Genomic DNA, 22,297 nt, shown 5'->3' on the forward strand with positions numbered 1-22,297 from the left:
GAAGGAATTTGTTTAATGATTATATAGTGAGTTATTATTATATTCATAAAGTGAGCAACAAAGACTTTATTTAACTACATATGAAATAAAGTATCATTAAAGGATCACATTCACAGGTTCTGTCCTACATCGTCATATAGGGGGAATGGTGTACTAGCCACTAGCAGGGCTTAAGACTACTAATTAATATAATTAAGACTGCTCTTTTATTTTGTTATTTTTTATTGATACAAATCACCAACTGCAGTCTTAAACTTGGTGTCTGTATTTTGGATGTCTACGGGTATGCATGTCAACATAGCTGTAAAATAACTTCACCCAGCCCATCTGATGAAGGCAAACTTTATTAATTTTAAAAGATAAGGCAAATGATGGGCCCAGTGAGCAGTCACCACAACAGGAGTAATGTCACATTCTTTAAATTCATAATTTTGTGAGAGTGATAGACATAGATAGTTTCACAATATAACAAAAGACATAGATTTGAAAAAAGATCAAATGTGCTTCATTTCATAGAACACAGGTTTCCAGGACCACACAAAGAACACAGTTAAGTTCATATTATGAAATACTGCATCTATGACAAACTGTTTTTTTTTTTACAGTTTAGTTCAGGAAACCTCAGGAAACTGTCCTAATCACTCTCGGTTTGTAGTTCATAACTGCATTTGCCCTAAGCTGTCTGATCCTACATACAGAACTGACATGTCTTTTCTTTGATGTGGCTGGCTAAACCAGCATCTAAACAATACACATCTTGGTGTTCCAACTACTCTACAGAAAGGTCTCTTCCTTCTTCATGATATATGCAGGGATATAGTGTCTAGCAATGTAGTGTATGTACGCTGCAGTTCACAATCCAATATGCACACAATTTTGTGCATATTGTATGTTTCTGCAGAAAACAAATAATGTTCAGTGCCAACGTTCATCACTAATCCAGGTACTGTGCCCTTTCTTTAGTGAGGCACGAACGGAATGGTGGATGGGCATGCAGCACTATTGATTTTTATGCAAAAGACTGGAGTTTGAGTCCCATCAGAATTACAATTAACCTTTTCCTTTTTAGTCCTGTAACAGTAACTGCAGTCCTTCTGAAACCTTAATCAAATGTTTTTGTTGCTTAACCTTAACCACACTTTAACTATATGTGACGGAAACCAGCGAGGCTGAGCAGGAGACCCTCTGGTGACCACCGTGCAGTACGTTCTCTGGAGTTACATATAGTAACATGTGCCACAATCACAATCATTCCCTAACCTTAACCATACCTTAGTTGACTTGCAGATATCATTGAAAATTTTGGAGATTAAAAATATTGTAGTTGAACATAATCTGGTGTTTTCTAGAATCATCCAATATCAATATTTGTGGCAATAGGACAGTATATATGAACAACATTCTTGCTGCTTTTTTGCATGATTTATTGGCCTTTCACACCTTTATTAGGTAACAGTGACAGTGAAGAAAATTAGGGGGGAGAGAAGGAATGACATGCAACAGTTCATGGTCGGCTAGAAATGAAGCGCCAGTTCAGACAACTTCCCTATGTCATAGTACCACACAGCCAACTCTCCAGCACCCAGTTGTGCCAAATATGGAGTCTTTTTCTCCTGTATATATGCACAAAAACTTGAGTCATATTAACCACTTGTCTCAATCTATGACCAAATAGGTCTACATGCAAATTCATACATAATGTTTTGAGAAACATTTGAGATCCCATACCATAAATGTTTTGGATTTTTGTGGAGTCCCGTTTAGACGGTCTCCTTAACAGTAGTGAGAGATTGTTCCGTCTAGAAAAAGCTGCAATTATCACTTTATGCCTCTCTAATTCCCAATCAGATTAACCAGGCTGTTTGCTAGCACCAACTTTAATTTGGAAAGTCTTAATACCTACTTGATTATCTAAAACTTGGCTTGGCGTCAAATATACAGGATGTACCCTGATGACATGAATTTTGTTCAATGCTTGTTATATGCAACAAGAGATGACTCGGCATTGTTCAGGATGCCCTGTCTCAGTCTTGGGAGCAGGACGGTGCTTCAGCAGAGGCGGAAGGACAGGCCAGCAGTTCTGCAGGGCAGCTTCCTGCAGCAGCCACCTTCTCCTCTGCCCGCAGACACAGCTCCTGTAGGAAGTTGGCCGTCTCCATCACCAGGTCGCTTTCATCACCTAACAGAGAGCAGAGGCAGACACACTAATGGGGTCTATCTCTATTGCATTCAAGTTTCCTTCACTTGGGTCTTTTCTTAGACCCCCCCACCTGTGATGCATGGAGAGATGCTAGGAAACCATGCAGGGAGAGAAGGAACGAGGAAATATGTTTTAAAATAAAATGAGATGCCCTTTCCTCACGTGTCACGTTAAGCGACGTCTCACAGTTATCACTGCAGAGCAGCATGATTTCTGTCTGTAGCTGTTACCTGTTTAACAAACACCTGAACATGAAGAACAACCTGCATTCTGTGATTATAGCCCGTTCTCATCACAGGGCATCAAATAGGCTACCAACCCTTTGTCAGGCTTTCTCAAAGTGTAGTCAGCCTATTTGATGCCCTGAGATCAGAACATGTTGTTATACTTTAAACTGTGTCCTGCTCAGAGGAACAGGATCATTTCTACTAGCAGAATGCATTTATATTATTTTTTCATTATCTGCATCTGTTTATTATGATTGTGTATTAATTAGGCCTATTGAATAACCCAGAATATGAAATGTGCAAGGGGAAACGATGTGAAATGATGTAACTCATTCAAAGCCGACTGCAGCTCAGTTTTAGGTTTACACTCTCTCTGACTTTGATTGTCTACATAATAAAGTTAATGGGAGAAGTAACAGATCAGGCAAATCTGGTACCTACAATGAACACAGATTTTAACTAGACGGTGAATCATAAAACAAATCACATATAAAACTTGGAGGTGATACACTTTTGTGTTTTTTGTGCTTTTCTGTTATCTGTCTTAACTCAGATATCATACTGCAGTGTCGTGATGTATCAGATCAGATGCAGCATCCAATCAATAACAGTCATCCAATAAGGGGGCGTGTCGGTCAGTAAAAGACTTCTGTGAAGGCACTCATGCATCCTCACTCATAGCTCCTCAGAGAACGCTCGTTGACCCTCGCTCCTCAGAGCACAAATAAGAGCTTTGTGACAGTCTGCAAGATGGCGGAGCGGAACAACTTCCGGTTCAAGCGAGGAGTGAAAAATGAGTGAGAAACGACAAATAAAGGAATTAAGAAGCCTGACACAGAGGACTGGCTTAAGCTGTCGTGCTGCCGAACTGCACTTCACTTTGAAAAAGTAATTAAAAGAGTTACACCACTATTACATTTTAAATGGGATAACTTGATTGTAATTGGTAACTTATTACATTTCAAAAGTAACCTTCCCTACACTGTCTATAAATAAAGCTGAATGTTCATTTGTCTGTCAGTCCTGACCAACCATTGCTGAACATGGCTCTGCATGCTAGTCGCCGGCCTCATGTCATGTAGGCAATAGACAATCATACGCGTGGAAGGAAGGGGGTAACCCACAGGCAGCCATGAACAATATGTCTCCAGAACAAACTATGTGAATCATGGGTGTATGGTACATAACTGTAGAACAGGTAAAAGGTGAGCACCTTTCAGTTCTTTCAACCTTGGAGTGTCTTTCTCCAGGTCGGCATCCTGCTCCTGCAGAGACCTGCACATCTTTTTATGGGTGAACCAGTGGAGCTTTTGGCACGTCAAGCTGCAGTAAGTCAACTTAGAGACAAATAAAAGAGAACATGACCTGGAGGTAGTTTAACATGGAGATTTTGATGACATGATTGAACTGCATTATAGATGGTGGCTGTTAACAGACTTTGGCTTACTGCTTTGCAAAGGGAGCACCTCTTGTCTGCTCCCTTCTCCCCACATGTAGTACAGTAGTCAGCATCTACAAAAGCCATCTGACCTGTCAGGGCCTGGGTCAACACTGAGAATGCCGTTGGGCTGTTGCCCTGAAAACAAGATGCAATGATGTATTAGGTTATCAACAACAATGATTAAAAATCAATGATTAATTAATTACTTAGTAACCCTCTATCATCAGCTACTACTGACAACCATCACTTTTCCTCCTCATTGTTACTTTAAAAAACAAAGGGCTTAAAGGTTCAGTGTGTAGGTTTAAGTGGCATCTGGTGGTGAGGGTGTTCGAATTGCAACCAGCTCACTCACCGCTCACCCTTCCCTTTCAAAGCACGTGGGAGAAGTGTCGGCCATTGTGCTAAAAAATACGTGTGGTCCTCCATTTGTCCAAATTTCACCTCTCTTCTTACATCTAATAAACTAGACGACTACTACTACTTCTTCGTGCGTATTCAACATAGTGATGAAATGTGCTCTGTAGAGCAGTTTGTCCTTTAGGGCTATTGTAGAAACATGGTAGCAAACCATCCATGGAAGAGGACGGTGTATGTAGATAGAAATGGCTCATTCTAAGATATTAAAAACATATCATTATGTAAGGTCTTTATACACCACTGAAATCATAGTTATGTATATATATGCTTTTCTGTCAATAGATCCTCCTAAATATTACACACTGAACTTTTTAATGCTAAAAAATATATTTTATGTATATATTACACTTTCTCTGTTGATTCTCTGATATCCTCTTCACTTACAATCTCTACCGGTGCAATGCTCCTCACCAGCTGCTGAAGGAGTGTGGCCTCACAGTACGGAAACTTCCTGATGCATTCCCGAATGAACTTCTCCTGGTACTGTGGGAAGCCATCACTGTCTCTCCCCCTCAACAGGCTGGGACCCAGCAGCATTAAAACAGGTCAAAGAAACAGAAAAAAAGGTGACTATGATTCCAATATATTTCCTGTAGCATGACTAGGCTGGATTTAAATTATTTTTGTTGTAGATATTTTGGGTCCCAAAAGAGGAACATGACTGATCGTGGTGGCTCTGCTTTATTAAGCTTCCATTCATATGTCAAAATGTCATGTCTCACAATCTTATGAGCCATCAAACCATCAAATTACAAAGCAGATTCATGCTGCACAGTGGATCCCTGTCCATTTTCCTGCTTTTTCCCCATTACTCTGGATCAGAGTTTTTGTTTGTTTTTTATCTGTGATGTGCCTCCCCCTGAGGAAACAGGAGAGTTGAAGGGGGGGATGGAAAGAGAGACATGAGGCAAAAATATGTGGCCTGAAGTGAAAGTGATATTGCATTAAGTGAAAGTGCCATGTGCATGCAGGTGTTCTAAAGACAATGGGAAGTTAGTTATTATACTTTAGCAAGTGGATTTGGCCTGCTTACATTACAGTCAGCAGTGGCTGCAGCCCTGTGATGCAGCGATTACATACTGCTCGAGTATCCTTCAGTGTGAACAGTCTGCTGGTTATGGCAGTGGCAAGTCCTGATTCCATTCACTCCAATGGGAGAGTCAGTATGAACACAGATTATTCTCTGTAGTCACCAAAGTAAATATTGGACGCATTTTTCACAAGCCACATATCTTTTGAACATTCTGACACTCAAATGGCATTTATCAGACAGACAAATCAGAAGAAGATTAACTTTATTCAAGACCTGTCTCTGTCTCAGCAATATATTTTCACAAGATCTGGCAACACATATCTCTCTGCTGGACAGAAAAGACTTTTACATTAAACCATTAATTTTGGTTTGTTTATTTCCTTAAAGGGGTCTGTGAAGGTTCTCAGTCATCGAGGTCATAATTATCCAACGAAGGTTGAGGTCAAGGGCAACTGGACTTGGTTGTAGATACTAGAAGACGTTTTGTCCCTCATCCAAGAGACTTCTTCAGTTCTGACTGACTGGTAGGGAAACTCAGCTATTTATCTCTGTGGGATCGCTAGCTAGAATTGTTAATACCGCTGGTTCGTTAGTGCTCTTGGCTGTGGTAACAACAGTTGTCATGGTCGTTAGAGCCACCCGTGGCCAAGTCTGAACGACCATCGTTGGCATCCTCACCTGAGGCCAAGAGGAAATGCTTGTTTAGTTTCCTGGGAAGTGATGAAAGGACAGCATTGTAAGTGGGGGATAAGTGGTGGCGTAGACCCCCTCCTCTGTTCAATGACGGCTTCTCGACCCGGGTGTAGATGGCTTCCTTGAGACCTCAAGGGTGTACCAGTATCTGTCTTAGTGTGTTCTTGGGTTTAAAAAACACAGGGATGTTGTGTTTGTTGAAAATCCTCCTGAGTTTCTCTGATACTCCAGACACGTATGGAATCACAATGTTGTTGCGTTTGACCTTCTTCTCCTCCTCCCCTGTAGTGTTGGTCTTCTTCCTGGATTTGTGGCTGTTTTCACAAAGGTCCATTTAGAGTATCCACAGGTTGTAAGTGCCCCCTTCAGGTGGTTCTGTTCCTTCTCTCTGGCTTCTGCACTTGTTGGTATGTGGTCTGCTCTGTGGTGCAGGGTTCTGATGACTCCTAGCTTTTGTTCCAGGCCTGGGTGGGGCTCCTTCTTTGTGTATTTTGGGTAGTCCACATATGCAAGGAAAGGCTTCTCCAGGATACAAACTGTAATACTGTTCCCCATATCTACCATCTAAACCAACCAAAAGGTTCCTTCAGCCCATTGTTGTGTGCATTTGCACTGCAGTCTAAAGACCTGCGAAGATTAGGAAAATTAACCAGCTGACTATACTACGCACAAAACGATGGACAGGCTTAATTATTTAGTAACCATGATCCATGAGCAAAATATATAAATGAACATCAGATTTTAATGGAATATAATGAAAAACTATAGGCTATGCTTGACTATTAAAAACAGCTTTTTTTGTGTGGGAGTATAATGAAGAGACACACAATAAAGTTCGTTCGTAAACTGGATAAAGCCATCAAGTTCTTAAATTAACAAAAATAAAATTGCGATAGTTTGGAAGGTTATTAAAACATTTCCAGCCGACAACAGCTGCAGATCAGCTGCAGCATCACGTCTGTGTCCGCCTGAGCGTCGGAGGAATGGGATTTTTAACAAGCTTTATTAACTGCTGTAATCAGCTGTTCCATTTGTTTTGGAGAGGAGGAGACCAACTTCGACTCCTTGTAGAAACCTCCTGACTGATGAAAACTTAAAACAACAACTTTGGACCCAGTATTTAGCGTAACTCCATGAGCTGTTAGCTGTAAACACACTGCTGCACGATGGCTGCTGTTTCTGAGCTATAAATCTAATACCGACGTGCGATCTCAGGCGGACATCAGGGAGACTTGAGTGGCTCTTTGACTGTTGATTGTAATTTATTGGTTTGCAAACAACGGTGGAAAAGAGAGGAGCAGTCATAGAAAAACAACCTACATACTCAATTTAAAGCCAGGAGCCTCTACTCGCCCATTCTGAAATTCACTGCAAAGTAAGCCCCATCCCCCCAAAGTACCGGTACTTTCGGAAAGTACTACCCCCCCGAGCAGGGACTTTTTGTGAGGTAAAATAAAGACACTAGAACTAAATTTAGACTGTGGTTCCCGCGGTGGAAATGCAGTGAGTTCTGGGGTATAGTTCTGGGGTATAGTTCCTTTGGTGGAAATGCGGCTATTGACTGCATTTAGCCGACATGATATGTCTGCATTAGCTTGTCTGCCAGCTTTTTAATAACTATATGTATCTTTCATCAGAGGATCAGCAATGTCAGCACAGCTAAATTTATTGGATAATAACGAAAACGGTTAGGGAGCTAGACTGAATATTGATATTGATGAGTAATGGTAATGTAGTGTATGGGTCTTCCACTGCGTCATTGTCCTGCACCGTGCATTATTGTATGTGATGCGGGTCACTTAAGTTACGGCGACTGAGAAGGTGAAGAAGCTGGGTATCGGTAAAATGACAATAAATCTAAATTGAACCTTAGGAAGCAAACAATGACAGATCTATGCTAATGTAGCTGGATGCCCCTGCCTGCATCACTATTGGCTTTAGAAACAAATCGTTCCACATTTACTTTGTAAACACTTTGACATAATACTGGTGGTACACAGGATAGTAATGTGAATTGCGTTATGTAAAGTTATCTAACTTGAGCCAGCTAAAGCACAAAATCACAATATATTTCACATGCTTTGCAGTAATTTGCCAGTTTTTATATCCACATTAAAGCAGAGGTCTCTTCATGAGTCAAATGCCTTTCTGATTCTTGTTTGGCCTGACGGGCTTCAACATACATTTTTTTTTTCCTAACATGGAGTTAGTGTTGTGCTGGGAACCAGATGTTTTTGATGTTAGCGGACTCCATTTCATTTACTGCGGTGTTGTCGCTGTGTGTACAGTTCAGGATCAGTAGGCTAGAGGCTTGGGAGCACACATGAACATCACAGTCTACATAAACCAATGGATTTTGCAGAAAATCAGCCCCCATTTCTTCACATAAGACGCAGCATAGTGGCTGTTTTCCGCAACCGCAACCACAAAAGCAGACAAATGGTTAATTTTTCTGTGAGATTACAACAACTTCACAAATAGGCAATAAAAAAGTGATAAATTTCATTAAAAAACTACAAATAGCCCCTTTAAGAAAACTATTATTGCTATTTAAAGGTTCAGTGTGTAGTATTTAGGAGGATCTTATGATAGAAATGCAATATAATATAAATAACTATGTTTTAAATGGTGTATAAAGACCTTACATAATGAACTTATATGATTTTATTACCTCAGAATGTGCCATTTCTATCTACATACACCGCTGGTCCATTTCCATGGACGTCGCCATGTTACTCCGCCATATTTCTACAGTAGCCCAAACGGACAAACTGCTCTTCAGTCACTACGTTGAATACGTACAAATAAGAAGACGAAGACAAACAACAACAAGTAATGTTAGTAGTAGTAGTCGTTTGGTTTATTAGAAGCAAGAAAATCATAATTTGGAGAACCAAATTGGGTATCAATCAGACTTGTGGTTATGGAGATATAAAATGCATGTAAGCAATGGGATTTTTTCTGACAACTTTAATCTGCAATAACAGCGCCACCTATGGGCAAATTATGGACAACTTTGGTCCTTGGAGTTAAGGGACAATGCTGAACAATTCGGCTCAACTTTCATGTCAATAGTTATAGAGGAACTAATTTTTCGGTTTAAACAGTGCCACCTAGGGGAAAGTTGAACCAAATTTTGCACAGGCCCTCAGGGGGGTTTCCCACATAAGTGCTCCAAGTTTGGTGTTGATCGGCCATTCCAAACCGAAGATATGACATCATGTCCTGTTACTAGCGTTTTGTGTAAACAATGGTTGGCTTATAATTGGAACAGTTTTTCGGGTATCGATCTGGGGAGCATAAGCCTGTATCAGCTTTGTCCAGAGATGGTCTGTGCCAAGTTTGATGCCAATCGACTCCAGACTTGTGGCTTTGGAGGACTTAATTAAAATAGGTTTCTTCGTAGGAGGGAGTTCCAATCCCAAACGCGTTGACCTTGCTTATAGTGCCCCCTAGATGTAGAAGTGTGAGAATCTTTGCGCCTGCGGTTGCTGCCGTGACCTGGACCTACCCCATGAGTTTCGCCTCTGTAGCACTTACCGTCTAGGCCACAGTATCGGTTTTACTTCACAGAAGAAGAATAATAAAAACGAGAATGATTACAATAGGGTTCCCAGCCGCTTCACTTATACTGGGAACCGCGACGCCTTGCATCCGTGGGTTCCCAGCTCACTCCGGGCTTGGACCCCTAATTAAAGCTGCAAGCAGCGTTTAGCGCTGCTGTTAATCATTACATCCTGTGTCCTCTTTGTGGTGCTACATAGCACTTGGTGCTATGAGTATAACTGAATATTGGCATGTAGATGTGTTCGGGGTGTGACTGTTATCAAGCACGTAAAGTTTGGTGCAGATGTGAGCATGTAGACTGAAATTACAACAACTTCCTCTTTCATGACGAATCATAGATTTTGGGTGCCACGCCACAGGCACGCTGTTCCACAAAAACTCACCGTTTGCACAACTTTTAATTGTCAATGGGTTTAGGCTGCACAACACAAAGAGGAGTTCGTTAAACTACAGAGTGTGTAAATCATCCAAAAATTACCATAAAATTCAAAATGACCGACTTCCTGTTGGGTTTAGAACATCACTCCAAGAGTCTTTTTGGTACGTCTGGACATGGTACTGTGCCACAGAAATTTCATACATGTAGGTGAAACGTGCCAAGGGGGCTGCTTCGTTAAAGGTCATTTCCTGTTGCCAGCAGGTGGCGCTATGACTGTGGGTGAATGTTAGCATGTACATGTGTTCAGGGCGGGACACTTATTAAACGTGTAAAATTTCGTGCAGATCTGAGTTTGTATAGTCAAGTTACAACAACTTCCTGTGTCATGGCGTAGCCGGTAACTTCGCCATCACACCACCGCCACGCCAAAAACCAAAAATACCAAAAACTCACAACATGGCATCGTCAATGTGTTAAGGGTTTTCTGATGGGTTGATATGGCCAACCTGCTAGGAGTAGTCCATCATAGTAAAATGTTTCATTTCCTGTGGCCAGCAGGTGGCGCTATGACTTTGAGTGAATATTGGCACATGGATGTGTTCAAGGCGGGACTCTTATAATGTATTCCAAATTTGGTGCAGATGTGAGCATGTATACTGAAGTTCTAACAACTTCATCAATTTTGGACGCCACACAGTCAATACAGCAAAAAAGCTAGAAAACAACTATTTTTGCATATGAGTCAAGGGAGTGCAATCATGAAAGTGTCATGGCTTAATGTTAAGGGAAATTCAAGTCAAAAAAATAAAGACTGGTTTGTAGGAGGAGGGGGATGAAATTACAATACAAGGTCATCATGATGAAATCACTGGCACACTGGAAACTCTCGTCAAACTGACTTAATCAAAGTTATTAATGTTTTCTGATGCTGTTAAAGAGGTTCCAGGCAACACTATAAAGTGGGGGGACTCACAAGAGGCAGAACATGATTGAAGCTCCAAGAACACTGGATCCTACATTTCCCATAATGCTTGATGGCATCTGTTACCTGCCTGGTAAATGCACAATCCTAACTACATCGTCAGGGTTTTTTCTCAGACTTAAATGACTGAAAATTGTTTTTAACAGACAGTGACGTTTAAACACAGCAGGAAAGTATGCCTTTTTTCAATAACGTAATTTGGGTGACACACAAATTGCTCATGTTATTATACTGTACTTATATGATCCAGGACTGGGCCTTTCATAACAATCCACATCTAACCACTATAATGACAGCAACTTGATGCTGATCTACCCATCAACTCTAAACAGTGAAACTAACTGTAGAATGAGTGCTGAGAGTGCTGCTGGTTATATATTCAGGGGGCAGACTCATTCCACATAGAAGCCTCACCTCTTGACAAGTGCTTCCAGCTTGTCATCTTGTTTCTGTAGGAAGGCCAGGCATTTCTGCAGTACACAGCTGATGTAGTGCATCTTCATGGCCAGGACCTCGTTCATGTCTTGTTGCTTCACACACTGCTCACACAGCAGGTCCATCACCTGGTAACACTTCTCCAGAGCCGTCACATCCACCAGCACAGGGTTCTCCTTCACCAGCATGACTATCTGACAGATTGGAGAGTTGGTTAGACAAACACTTCTTGGCAGAGCTGTTTGGAGGGCAGAAATATTGTCATTGATTGGGATGAGAGGAGAGAACACATCCATTTATTCTATCTCATATTGTGTTAGCCATAGTTTATGTACATGCTGTTATTGTAGCACCCTGGACACTTTGTGGATAAGATTATATAACTTTGAAACACATTGGACTCATAGCAGAGAACAACTGTTGTTAACTGTTCCTGTACCAAAAACACTGACAGTGGTTATATTTACATTTACATAATTATTGCTAGGGACAATTCAGTCCCAGGATATTGGCAGGGACATGTCTATGCTCTTGATAAGTATGAATACATTTCAGTGGTAACGGACCACTTAACACATTTCCCACAAGCATATGCATCAAAGCTACTACCTCAGGACACTGATATTGAAAGTGAATATGAAGGTGAAGGTGTGGAGGTTTTCACACCAACACAACCATGAACGCAGAGTTACTGCTCCAACTCCTAAACATGATGTTTATTTAGTAAATTATGATCCCATTTAGAGGACAACAGATGATAAATCAGGATATGCTTTAGGGCGTGGCAACCTTGTGATTAACAAGACGCTACCCAAAATGAACTGTCAATCAGGATAGAGTGGTGTGGCCATTCCACAAGCCACACACAACTGCTTTGCAGTTTTTGTCTGCTGCAAGCTGTTTGGAGGTGACAATGGAATAAGGACCACAACATCCATATGACAGAAAGGCAGGTTTGCGGTGGTGAAGAAAAGCTTGTACAGTGCCTTGCGAAAGTATTCGGCCCCCTTGAACTTTTCGACCTTTTGCCACATTTCAGGCCTCAAACATAAAGATATAAAACTGTAATTTTTTGTGAAGAATCAATAACAAGTGGGGCACAATCATGAAGTAGAACGAAATTTATTGGATATTTCAAACTTTAACAAATAAAAAACTGAAAAATTGGGCGTGCAAAATTATTCAGCCCCTTTACTTTCAGTGCAGCAAACTCTCTCCAGAAGTTCAGTGAGGATCTCTGAATGATCCAATGTTGACCTAAATGACTAATGATGATAAATAGAATCCACCTGTGTGAAAACAAGTCTCCGTATAAATGCACCTGCTCTGTGATAGTCTCAGAGGTCCGTTTAAAGCGCAGAGAGCATCATGAAGAACAAGGAACACACCAGGCAGGTCCGAGATACTGTTGTGGAGAAGTTTAAAGCCGGATTTGGATGCAAAAAGATTTCCCAAGCTTTAAACATCCCAAGGAGCACTGTGCAAGCGATAATATTGAAATGGAAGGAGTATCAGACCACTGCAAATCTACGAAGACCCGGCCGTCCCTCTAAACTTTCAACTCATACAAGGAGAAGACTGATCAGAGATGCAGCCAAGAGGCCCATGATCACTCTGGATGAACTGCAGAGATCTACAGCTGAGGTGGGAGACTCTGTCCATAGGACAACAATCAGTCGTATACTGCACAAATCTGGCCTTTATGGAAGAGTGGCAAGAAGAAAGCCATTTCTTAAAGATATCCATAAAAAGTCTTGTTTAAAGTTTGCCACAAGCCACCTGGGAGACACACCAAACATGTGGAAGAAGGTGCTCTGGTCAGATGAAACCAAAATCGAACTTTTTGGCAACAATGCTAAACGTTCTGTTTGGCGTAAAAGCAACACAGCTCATCACCCTGAACACACCATCCCCACTGTCAAACATGGTGGTGGCAGCATCATGGTTTGGGCCTGCTTTTCTTCAGCAGGGACAGGGAAGATGGTTAAAATTGATGGGAAGATGGATGGAGCCAAATACAGGACCATTCTGGAAGAAAACCTGATGGAGTCTGCAAAAGACCTGAGACTGGGACGGAGATTTGTCTTCCAACAAGACAATGATCCAAAACATAAAGCAAAATCTACACTGGAATGGTTCACAAATAAACATCTCCAGGTGTTAGAATGGCCAAGTCAAAGTCCAGACCTGAATCCAATCGAGAATCTGTGGAAAGAACTGAAAACTGCTGTTCACAAACGCTCTCCATCCAACCTCTCTGAGCTCGAGCTGTTTTGCAAGGAGGAATGGGCAAAAATTTCAGTCTCTCGATGTGCAAAACTGATAGAGACGTATCCCAAGCGACTTACAGCTGTAATCGCAGCAAAAGGTGGCGCTACAAAGTATTAACTTAAGGGGGCTGAATAATTTTGCATGCCCAATTTTTCAGTTTTTTATTTGTTAAAAAAGTTTGAAATATCCAATAAATTTCGTTCCACTTCATAATTGTGTCCCACTTGTTGTTGGTTCTTCACAAAAAATTACAGTTTTATATCTTTATGTTTGAAGCCTGCAATGTGGCAAAAGGTCAAAGTTCAAGGGGGCCGAATACTTTCGCAAGGCACTGTATGCTAGGGAGGAGAGTAAGACCCAGGGCTGGTTTCACATGGCTCTGCAAAGTATTGATGTGAGCAGATTAGTTATTTAGAGATGTGTGAGTTGGCATTACCATTATACGTTAGCCGTGTATAGACAGTGAAATTGATGTTAATGAAACACAGCACAAAGTATGTTGGTTTTTCTTCTGTGTGTTTTGTTAAAGGGTGGTGATGGAGCAGTGGATAAGATGCATTCCTTTGGTGTGGGAAACCCCAGGTTCATCTCCCCCACTTTGACACATCCACCCATGTGTCCCTGAGCAAGACACTTAACCCCTGGTTGCTCCAGAGGCATGCGACCTCTGACATGTATAGCAATTGTAAGCTTTGGAATGAATAACACACAACTTCCAGTCATACTTTTATGGTCATAGATTATCTGTGTGCTACAGAGCAACATTGCCTGTCAGAAGAAATCATACTAACAGCTACATAACATCAGCAATGAGTATTCTGAAAGAAAGATTTCTGCATAGGAACAGGGCATTCAACGTTTCTCAGCTCTTTGACTTTCTGACCACCCATCTGAATGCCAGCTACGACTGGCCAGTGGGATGGGTTTCAGAAGTCCAACTGCTGACAGCAATGTGAAGTCAAAAAACATTTGACAGGTAAGCACACATTATTATCAAACAGGCACTAGGAAAGTGTATAAACTCTGTATAAACTGTTACTGAAGGGGACTTCACATTCAATTTTAAAAGGAACAGCATGCTACATCTGACATCAACTGTATTCTTGATTTGTGAAGCAAGTTTATTTAATATGCACTGCCATTCAAACATTTTGAATCACCCTTTATGTTGATATCTGCAGGCAGTACTGTTGTAACCATTTTTCTCCAAATTTCCTTAAGTTCATCCAGTCAAAAGACATTGGCCCTCATTTATCAATCTTCCGTAGAAACGGCCTATTTTTGTGCGTGAGATTATGTTTACACTGTTCTCAGTGCCTGATTTATCAATGAGAGTGTACCCTGGCATTTCAGGTGTACGCACCACCTGGTGTTGGTAAATGTGGCGGCTGAAAACGTGCGTAATTTGAATGTCCCCAATTATTCAAGCTTCAGGAGGCCGCACCCACTACATCACGGCAGGGACTGACAGAATACGGCAAGAAATACATGGTTTGGAGCAGGAAATCCACAAATTAAAACTTAAGAAACAAAATATTATGTTGTTTTGACAGATTTAAATAAAGATTAAATGTTTAGTTTCACTACTAGAGCATAAATGTTCATAAATATTGTGCATTTTAATATTACAAGGTTTTTCTTTTGGAAACAATTAAACTGGACACATTTTTGACAAAATATTCAACGCGCTTAAAACTGGACACGAGCAGTCAGATGAGCCATAAATAGTTTAGGTCCAGCCCGAGAGCCAGCGCTGGAGTCAGGGGGACCACCGCGCGCTGTCAGCCCCAGAGGAGGATGCGCTCATCCCGGAGGAGCAGGGCATGGGCCAAGAGCCTCTCGCTGAGCGGAGGACATACGGACAGATACGGGGGGTGTACCCCCAGCATGCAAAGCAAGCCTTCATAATGTTTTGTGGCTTTGGGAAACAGTGCTCTGCGCTGTCCTGGGACTATTACGCACAGACACGGGTCTGGATGCGCACGGACTTGGATCTGACCATCCGCGGTGAGTGCTCACTGTAACCTTTCTTTTATGTTCAGAGTGAAACATTGTCCAAACACAATGATGAGCTGCACCACGTCTGTACCACCTGTTTGTGGAGCGGTTCCGAGCAAACTAGAAGTTTTTGTCTGTTCCTAGAATTATAAATTGGCTACTTGTGGTGCTCCAAGAGATAGATTTAGCACTGCTAAAACGCCCATCAAAGTTAAGTCCCAAATAAGCTCCAAATGAAAGTATGTCGCTCTGATAAAAAGCTGCTCCAACACCTCCGGGACTGGGCTTTACGCACTGACCCAGGACTCACCGGGATCAGCGGAGTCCGGGGACTTTAGCGGGGGTGTCGGTGCTCGCTGTTGCTGTCATAATACAAAGTTTGTCTTATAATAAATGCAGGGCTTTGTGCGCGACATGTCTGTGCCAGCCTCACCTAAAGGGCGTGGGGCTGTGTCCATTTCGGCAGCCAGTCTCAGTGCGTAAAGCCATCCGCTTATGCTCTTCGTTGTTTGCAGTATTTATTTACCTTACAACATTTTTTGGTCATAGCCATTTCATTTGAAGGTACACATTTTATTAAAAGCAAACCCAAATAAAAGGCACCTAAAGCTACGATAAAATGGTCCAAATACAAATCAAAGCATGTTTTGACTGCTCAAATATTATGTAGGCTGTATAAAGTCTGTGTTGCTAAATACAAACAGCAAAATTAATGTTTCAAACGTTGTTTCTGTTACAGTGGGTCATAATATATTGTATTTGTCAGTGCATTTTGTGGTGTTAGGAATTGTTTTTCTGTGCATTTCCGCACTAACTCAAAACTTGCGTACATGTACACCACCTCCTGAGCTGGCGTAGGATTTGAGCGTGCCATACGCCAACGTCCATTTTGATAAATCTCAAAGTCACCGTGGTTTTGGGTGTTCGTCAGGTGTATGCTGGCAATTTGGTGTATGCACTTTTCATAAATTAGGGCCATTGTGTGACTGAGTGTTTGCATCTCTGTGACAATAGAACAAAATTATCAATATAACAGGTGATTCAAAACTTTGGTGTGGGGTCCATATGTTTTGACTTTTGTGATCCCATTTTGTCCAGAGTACCTCTACACCTGACCAAGTCTACATTCTGGACATGGACTTGGACAAGTTCTCCTGTCCTGTAAGCTCAGGTGCACCGTGTAAGCACCAAGATGAACGCGCCAGGACATACAGTAAGTTCAAGTGAAGTAACACAAATGATTGATATGGTTAAAATTAAATTTAGACATAGGTTTTCATGTGATTGTATAACATGAATTACATGTTGATGGTAATTTTACTCCATCCATTCTAGATGACCACCTGCATTAGGGCTTTCTGAAGCCACTTCAGGATTAACAGCATTCAATGAAGGAGGATCCCATCTCACTCCAGAGCTTAGTGATTGATGTCCAGAAACATTAGTGACAGGCTTTTGACACTGATGACACACTGAAAGGTAAGTTTGATTATAATTACATGTGTTCACATGATGCATATAAATATGCATCTTATCAATATTGCTGATTAAAAATACAAGGTAAGGCTGCTATGGTGCGAGCAGCCTGACTTCAAAGTGAGTACAAGCTCTACAGCGGGCCACTAACCATGCTGGGCCAAGCATAGCCACACAGCCCAGCTTGGTCGCTGAAATTTGAAGCTTAGGGCTAAACATCGACTCGCTGCCGGGAGGACAAAACAAATGTAGCAACCTGAAATTAAGAAAATAATGGACACTACCACTGCGGTCCCATAACTTATCTGCTAGCATCACAATCAGGGACATTTGTCACTTGTACACCAGAAATATCAACATCTAATGGGCAGACTGGCAGGAGATGTGCTGAGCATATTCATGTTTGCCCCATGTTTAATGACCCATGACCTTCTGACTTAAACAGATAAATGATGATAGTTATAGATCATAGTTTATTTAGTATTTTTGTCAGTTCAGTTGAGAGATTTTGTTTTTGGTAATGTCTTTGTGTTACCCCTTTTGTTTCTAAAATAGATTTATCAGACATTATGTTCCCCTTTTGTGTTCAGCTTCTGTTAAATTATCATAGCCTGGGTTTCCTTCTGTTTAGTTGACCTCTTTTATGGGCCCAGAACTCTTGCGTATTTTGTAACTTGTTTCTTTCATTTTTGGGTGAACAAAATCTTATTTTTAAAACTTCCCAAGCCAATCCCTAGTGCTTTAAATATTTCCAGCAACATCGTGTTTCTTACTGAGAAGGTTTACAACCATAGTAACAAGATAACCAAAAGAACATTTGAAATGTACTTCTGAAATCATCCAGTATTCTAGTGGACCTGTGAGTAAGTGAGCATGTTTTCAGCCCTTTAGGCCTCACCTTTACCGGGCTGAGATTGGTGGTCATGATGATCTTGTGCAGGGGTCCTGCCAGCCTGGGGGGCAGCTTGGGCTCCCTCTCCAGCCCCTGTGGTCTGGTGTAGTACTCCAGCCTCGCCCGTGGGAAGAAGTTGTTGATCACTGTTACACAGTCGTGCTGGCCTGGAAGGAGAACGTGCAAGTTAAGATGTGAGCACACTCACTAGTTAACTAGAAGTACAGTCTCTGCTGCGGGTCTCACCTACAAATGCTGCCATCTGAGCAGCAGTCCGACCAACAGAATTTACCAGGTCTGTCTCTGCTCCTGCATCCAGCATCATGGAGGTGATGTCTGTCTTCCCTGGAGGAGGTGGATCTCTCAGTGGTTTGATATTTAGAACAATACACTGCTTGAATAATGACTTCTAAACTATAATAAGGGCATAAGCGGTGATAGTGTGGGTGCATGGGGGTGGCCGACCCAGGGCCCCAGCTAGATGCTGCAAAACCGAGTGACACACAATGTTATACCTGACAGGCCAGCAAACATGAGAGCAGTGTATCCATATTCATGCTGGTTGCAGTTGACATCGGCCCCATGCTGCAGCAGCAGACGACACATATCTGCCTTGCCCTTATAGGCTGCATGCATCAGTGGAGTCATGCCATGCTTAAGAAACAAAGGAGAGACACAGTATGACAAGAGGAGTTAGTTTATATGTGAACTGATTAATCTATAAATAGAAGTAAGCCAGTGATTTACTCAAAGCAGCACTAACGGATTCACTCTTTCAACTTTCAACCATTTGGTAAATAAAGCAGTGAAAGTTGAATTTGAGTCAGTGTGCATGAAAAATAGAACACAAATAACGTGGTCCCATATCCTTCTGTTTTCTATGGTTCAGAGTACAAATGATGTTTTCTGGGATGCTATACAAAATGTAGTTAAAAGTTTTATTTTGTAACATGTGTGTGATGTGGGTGAAGGTAGTGATGTGAAGCTCTGTCGCCACACCTGATTCTGACAGACAGGCAGGCTGAAGGAGTCTGTGAGCTACATGTAGTGGTGTGATGCTATTATGAAACACCTTTGAGTGCCGCGTCTGACTCTCAAGAGTCGTCTCCATATGTCTCCATCACAATAGATAACATATGTTACAGTGACATTATGGGTGGAGGAAGTGGTGAGTGAGGGACTGTAAAGTCGTATTCATTACTTTCATTTTGTAACATATATTTTGAAACATAATTATTTTTTCTGGCCCTGATTAAAGTATATTGACTTTTGTTGATAGTTTCTTATATTTATGTAATTTGTTTAGATTTTTATATTTCCTTTGGTCGATATCAAAAAATTCACTCATTTGAATCGTGAATTGTACAAGAATGTCCATTACACCTCTACCAGCTGAATGTCTGTATGTTTATAATGTTCAATTATAAAGAAAGGGGGAAAAGAAGTTTCACCATGGCAGACCCACATCGATAACATTTGCTGTCACATAATTATATAGCCTAGTGTAAGTGCAGTCGGATTCTCTGAGCACTGAAGTGGTCACATCTTGACCTTTTGACCTTTCCCATCGAGGTCAAAGAAAAATCTATTGGAAAAACATAAGAAGATCGCAGCCCAGGATTAAAAATGTGGGAACAAAGAACATTAAATTAATTAATTAATTTTTTTCAATTAAATTTTATTTATATAGCGCCAAATCACAACAACAGTTATCTCACAGCGCTTTTCATAAAAGAGCAGGTCTAGACCGTACTCTATGATGTTATTTACAGAAGCCCAACAATTCCCACCAAGAGCAAGCACTAGGCGACAGAGGCAACCTCCACCGGTTGGGGTGAAGGAGAGAGAGAGGGGAGAGAGAGAGAGAGAGAGAGAGAGAGAGAGAGAGAGAGAGAGAACTACAAACACTATGAAAAGAATGGCCAGAGTATAATAGTATGACATAGTATCACTGGTTGAAAATTCTGATGGTGACAAACATGATGTCTTAAAGCTAGAGTCGATAACAATTTAAAGTACAATATAATCTAATATTTAGGTATTGCTATTAATATTAGGTCACAGTTAGGTTGAGAACCCTTGTATTATTAGGGTTAGAAATAAGCATTATAACCTCACATTTTGCAATTACGCTGTAAATTGTGCATCTTTCAAGCAAAAATATTTTTATAAATAAAGAAATAGGCTCTAGTGACTGTGGACTGTTCTTTTAAATCTGGAGATCCGTTTGAGTATATTAAATTATACACTGTTTTAACCTAAATATATTAGTTGAGCCTGAAAATTCATTCTTGAGGCAATAGTTTGAAAACATAATCCATTACTGTTTATGAAATACTACAACTACTAACATTAAAGCAATGTTCCTTCTAATTTCATACCTCATCCAAACAGTTGACTCGTACTTCTTTGCTAGCAAGCAGCTGAGCAGCTTCCTGTAAATTGCCTGCAGAACAAATGTGTCATTGTAAAATTGAGAGGTTTGACATTTGGACATTCAAGCAAGAAAGAGCAGAAACAAGGAGGAGAGATTGCACAAACACATTTATGATGTTTTTGTTAGTTCAAGCCTTGGCTGGAGTTGTGATGGCAAAGTATCTAAATTAAAACAAACATTAATTTTAGTATAACAGTCTGCACTTTCTGAATAATTTCCCAGTAATTTCCTAAGATGTTTCCTGGCAAGAACTATGTAATCTGATACTAATTATAGGGAAACAAACATGTTCATGAAAGAAAAGCCATTTAAACTCAAATATTAATTATTCATTTATTGGAAATATTCTGCATATATGTTGAGTTGTTAGCTGCATATAGACAACATCCAAATTTCTGCATGTTCAGCTGACTTACTGTGCAATGACTAAAATACTGTAGGTTGTATTTAAATAAAATAGCTGGAGGTATACCAATTGAACACAATCTCTATTTTTCCTCTACTTACTGCCAAATTACATAACCCTGTCCAGGAAACCTTTTTGTAAATTTCTCACACATTCCATATCATCACAATGAAAGAATAATGTGATATAAAACAGAGTGAAGAAAAGCTAAAAGTATAATCTCAAATCTAGAAAAAGTAAAAAAACAAAGAAACAAAGAAAAAACAAAAGTACTACTCACCAGCAGCAATAACTTGCAAGATCTTCCTCTCAGATGCTGACAGATCTCCTTTCTGAGGTGAAGACATCCTCTGATCACTTCTGCTCTGGTTTGAATGACCGGTCTGGTTCTAAACTGGCCTATTCTGATCTGACAAACTCTGCTGTTCGGTCCAGCTGACAGTCACAGTCTACTATAGTGGACTGATGAACTACAGAGGACACAACCCACACCAGTTGAGCCATCCCTGGAACATACCACTATACCAAACGAAGCTGGAGACACCTATTGTCTGCTAAGGAAAATGTCCCCTCCAAAAAAGAGTAGTAAATCTAAAATGTGGTTGTCCTGCTCTTACTCTTCACTCTGACTACTGTGTAAAATGTTTCATGAAGTCCAGACTCCCCTGCAGTGAAGGGTTAGGTCTGTCCTGCCTGATTTGGGGTACAGCAGACTGAAGGTCCTGTGTTTGTAACACAGTTCTGAGTGCAGTGCTCCGCCGGATACATAAACTAGCCTACTACAGCCCACAGGTATGAGAGGCTGTATGACAACTGGTTACAGTTTAGTTATAGCACCCGACTTCATCTCCATCATCTACACATGCATTCTGACACTGCTCTTACTCACTGTGTGCTCTGTATGATGAGGTGTAGAAATCTAAACTCAGTACGGATCCACAGACGGTCTGTGGGGTTAATTTTACTTAATTTGTTGTCATTTATACTGTCCTATTAAGGTTGTTAGCATCAGTAATTGTTGAGATATAGTATAAGTATCATGTGTCACATTTTAACATTGTTATCTTTGTTATCTTAAAGGGGCTACATGTATGTTTTATTTATATTGTTTTTTTACTGTTCTATTGCCTGTGTTTGAAGGGGTTAAAACCTCACATAAAAACGATCCGCTCTTACCTCTGACAGCCAATATGCATATGAAGACTCCTATGTTCTGCAAAATCCCTTCGCTGTGATGCATTAGTTTGTGCATTGGAATCTGGCCTCAGATCCATGTTTCCCCATTTCCCTGTCGGCTGGTTGTCAGACTCCTCTAGAGACTGAAGTATAAAGTTAGTTTTCGGGATGTGTAGTGTGGGTGCGGGGCTGTGCTCCGATTTATTCTGGGCTTGTGCCCGGAATTCTCAGCCCTTGACGGGTGTGTGGGTTGGTGGTGGCATG

The 22,297-nt window shown here is 41.0% G+C and overlaps 1 protein-coding gene across 1 annotated transcript; it reads right to left on the reverse strand.

The window, feature by feature from the left end:
• Window positions 1-328: 328 nt before the first annotated feature.
• On the reverse strand, window positions 329-22,217 carry LOC119906710 (ankyrin repeat and MYND domain-containing protein 2-like). Its single transcript, XM_038724028.1, has 10 exons — window positions 21,138-22,217; window positions 20,396-20,460; window positions 18,530-18,668; window positions 18,261-18,359; window positions 18,021-18,181; window positions 11,357-11,571; window positions 4,673-4,808; window positions 3,875-4,003; window positions 3,641-3,764; window positions 329-2,179 (listed from the first exon to the last, which is right to left on the reverse strand). Exons 1-10 carry the CDS (start codon window positions 21,202-21,204, stop codon window positions 2,025-2,027), a joined length of 1,290 nt encoding a protein of 429 aa, XP_038579956.1. The 5' UTR covers window positions 21,205-22,217; the 3' UTR covers window positions 329-2,024.
• Window positions 22,218-22,297: the final 80 nt, after the last annotated feature.

This window comes from Micropterus salmoides, unplaced genomic scaffold (genome assembly GCF_014851395.1).
Source record: "Micropterus salmoides isolate LMB-PRFRI ecotype aquatic unplaced genomic scaffold, ASM1485139v1 Ms_hic_scaffold_17, whole genome shotgun sequence".
NCBI classification, from domain to species: Eukaryota; Metazoa; Chordata; class Actinopteri; order Centrarchiformes; family Centrarchidae; genus Micropterus; species Micropterus salmoides.